Source organism: Solanum pennellii, chromosome 9 (assembly GCF_001406875.1).
Source record: "Solanum pennellii chromosome 9, SPENNV200".
NCBI classification, from domain to species: Eukaryota; Viridiplantae; Streptophyta; class Magnoliopsida; order Solanales; family Solanaceae; genus Solanum; species Solanum pennellii.
In genome coordinates, this window is record NC_028645.1 from 77,345,909 (window position 1) to 77,348,472 (window position 2,564).

A 2,564-nucleotide genomic window follows, 5' to 3' on the forward strand; every position below is an offset into this window, starting at 1 on the left:
CTATTTGAAGCAAGGGAATTACCGGTATACGATTTTCTTGAGGAAGTAAGACAGATGTTTGCAAGATGGAATTTGAAAAATCATACGTCTGCTTCGCATACATTCACCACACTTTGTGGTAGACCACAAGAGATGCTTGTTGCTAATGAAGAAGCATCATTACGTATGAAGGTATGTTGTTACGATTTATATGTTCATCAAAATTATATGACATAAGTGTTTTATTTTTGTAGGTTGTGCAGTCAAATAACTATGTGTTTAGTGTTCATCACGAAGGTAGAACCAACATTGTTTGTTTGGAAAATAAAACGTGTACTTGCAAGAGGTTTCAAATAGATGAAATACCATGTTCGCATGCTTGGGCTGTTTTAAAGAAGAAACATTTTGATGTTGGGCCTTATTGTTCCGACGTGTACAAGCCAAGTAACTTGTTGAATACATATAGCATTTCAATTCGTCCGTTACCTGATCAAAACGAGTGGAATGTACCTGGATATATTAAGGACCAGATAGTGCAGCCTCCAAATCACAAAAAGCTCCCTGGAAGGCCATCCAAAAAGTATCGTGACAAGACGTATAGCGAGCTATATGGTAAGAAGAGAAAGAATTCTTGCAGTACGTGTGGGTTTAAAGGGCACAATAGGCGTTCATGTAGGAATGGACCGCGTATTGTATAGTTAATGATGTTTCAAATTTTGAATATTTTTAGAGTTTTGTTTCTTCCAGACTTCTAATGCCTTCTGGGTAATAAAATAACATGGAATTCTTTGTTCATGGTTGTATATTTAAATGTAATCGCTCTAGGTCTTCTCGCGAATAATATTACTTGTATTCGAAATCTGATTGGATATGAATGAATACAATTGTTGGATTCTCCTATTTTGAATTCGGCAAATATGTTTTTGTGGATACGTTTTATATCGAGAAGTGTTCATTCATATCCATGTTTTCAATATATATTATATTTGTCCTATCTAAATTTTATGTGTGAACTTGTATGTGTCAAATACAAAATCTTTGCAGTTACTTGTATTCCAGTAGAATTGTATGTATAATATAATACAAATTATATTTTGTAACGTGTTAATTAATACAGATTTTTTTTCTGCGTTTTCTATTGAAAGATATTTGTATCCTGGGTACTAATATCAACATTTTAATGAATACATATTTTTTTCTGCGTTTTCTATTGAAATGTATTTGTATCCTGGGTACTATATTGAATTTGCTCTATCTATAATGTATGCGTTTAATTGTATGTTTAAGAAACAAAATCAGTGCAGTTACTTGTATTCAAGTTAAATTGTATTTATAGTATATTATAAATTGTTTTTTGTAATAGTTTAAAGCATACAATTTTATTTTTTTTGGTATAGGTGTTATCTCTAAAAGTATTCATATTCTCTATACGTATTCTATCTTTTTTATGTTGTTATTATTATTAATTGTATTTACAATTTAATATCAAGTCTTACATCCATTTGAAACATATGAATGCATACATTTTGTTAGATTATTTGTAATTGTTTTGGTATACCTTTTATACCGAAATGTATGCGTATCCATGCTTTTAATCTACATTATATTTGTTCTATAAAAATTGTATGTTGGTAGAATCGTATGCATGTTGATAGATACATTTGTATTGAATTTAAACATAAAAAATGAGTTTTGTGTACCCCACATGCAAATACTTAAGCTTGAACACTTTAATATTGACCCAAAACCTTTGAAACCATAACTTCAAGATTTTATACATTAATAAACACAAAAGAACTGGAACCCTTTAAAATCGTTTCATATAATACAAAAACTAATGTCCCAGTACAAACCAAAAAATGGACAATAACTAATCTATTTGAATTGTATCAATCTCCTCCATTGCTACATTCAATCTGCTATATCGTGGAGGTGCTTCATTGTCACTTATTGCTGCGGCATCATTCTTTTGTTGGCCATAATTCCAAAGAAGTGTAGCATATCTTGACCGTAAACACGATGCATCCAAAATATTCGCTGGAATACCTTGGCCGTATGACAGGTATTCGGAAAACGCTAGCATATAAATACCACAATCCCTATAAATTAAAAGTTAGTACACAATATAATATTTATAATTTGGTGATATTAAAATAAAAAGAAACACAAACTTACAGAGACCCATGCGTCTGTTGAGGAACATTATCAATGAATACTACATTAAAGAACTCGTTCTCTTGTTGAGCTTGTGATACAGCAATTCCTTTATTGTTGTAATATTCATTGACTGATAACTTCAAAGGGATCAACTGAGACAATTTAACTATCTCTGCCCTGATAGCTGCATCGTGACCTGCTGCCCTATATGAGTCATACACGTTGATACACTTATCATTCAATGATATCACAGCCAACACCCAATGAAATTTCTCCTTGACGTGGACAGGAACAAAAACATAATCAATCTTATGCCAAGGTGTAGCAGCATGCATTTTGTACCCTCTAATGTATTCACCAATGACATGCTCTTCATCGGCACAACCAACATCGCTATCTAAATCCAAATATTTTTCCCAAATAGCAGA

At 31.9% G+C, this 2,564-nt stretch overlaps 1 protein-coding gene across 1 annotated transcript in view; it reads left to right on the plus strand.

The window, feature by feature from the left end:
- Positions 1 to 677, plus strand: part of LOC107030426 — a 4,059-nt gene extending 3,382 nt beyond the window's left edge. Inside the window, exons 4-5 of the mRNA XM_015231708.1 lie at positions 11 to 171; positions 234 to 677. Coding sequence (XP_015087194.1) covers positions 11 to 171; positions 234 to 677 — 605 coding nt within the window. The remainder of the gene's footprint in view (positions 1 to 10; positions 172 to 233) is intronic.
- The last annotated feature ends 1,887 nt before the right edge of the window (positions 678 to 2,564 follow it).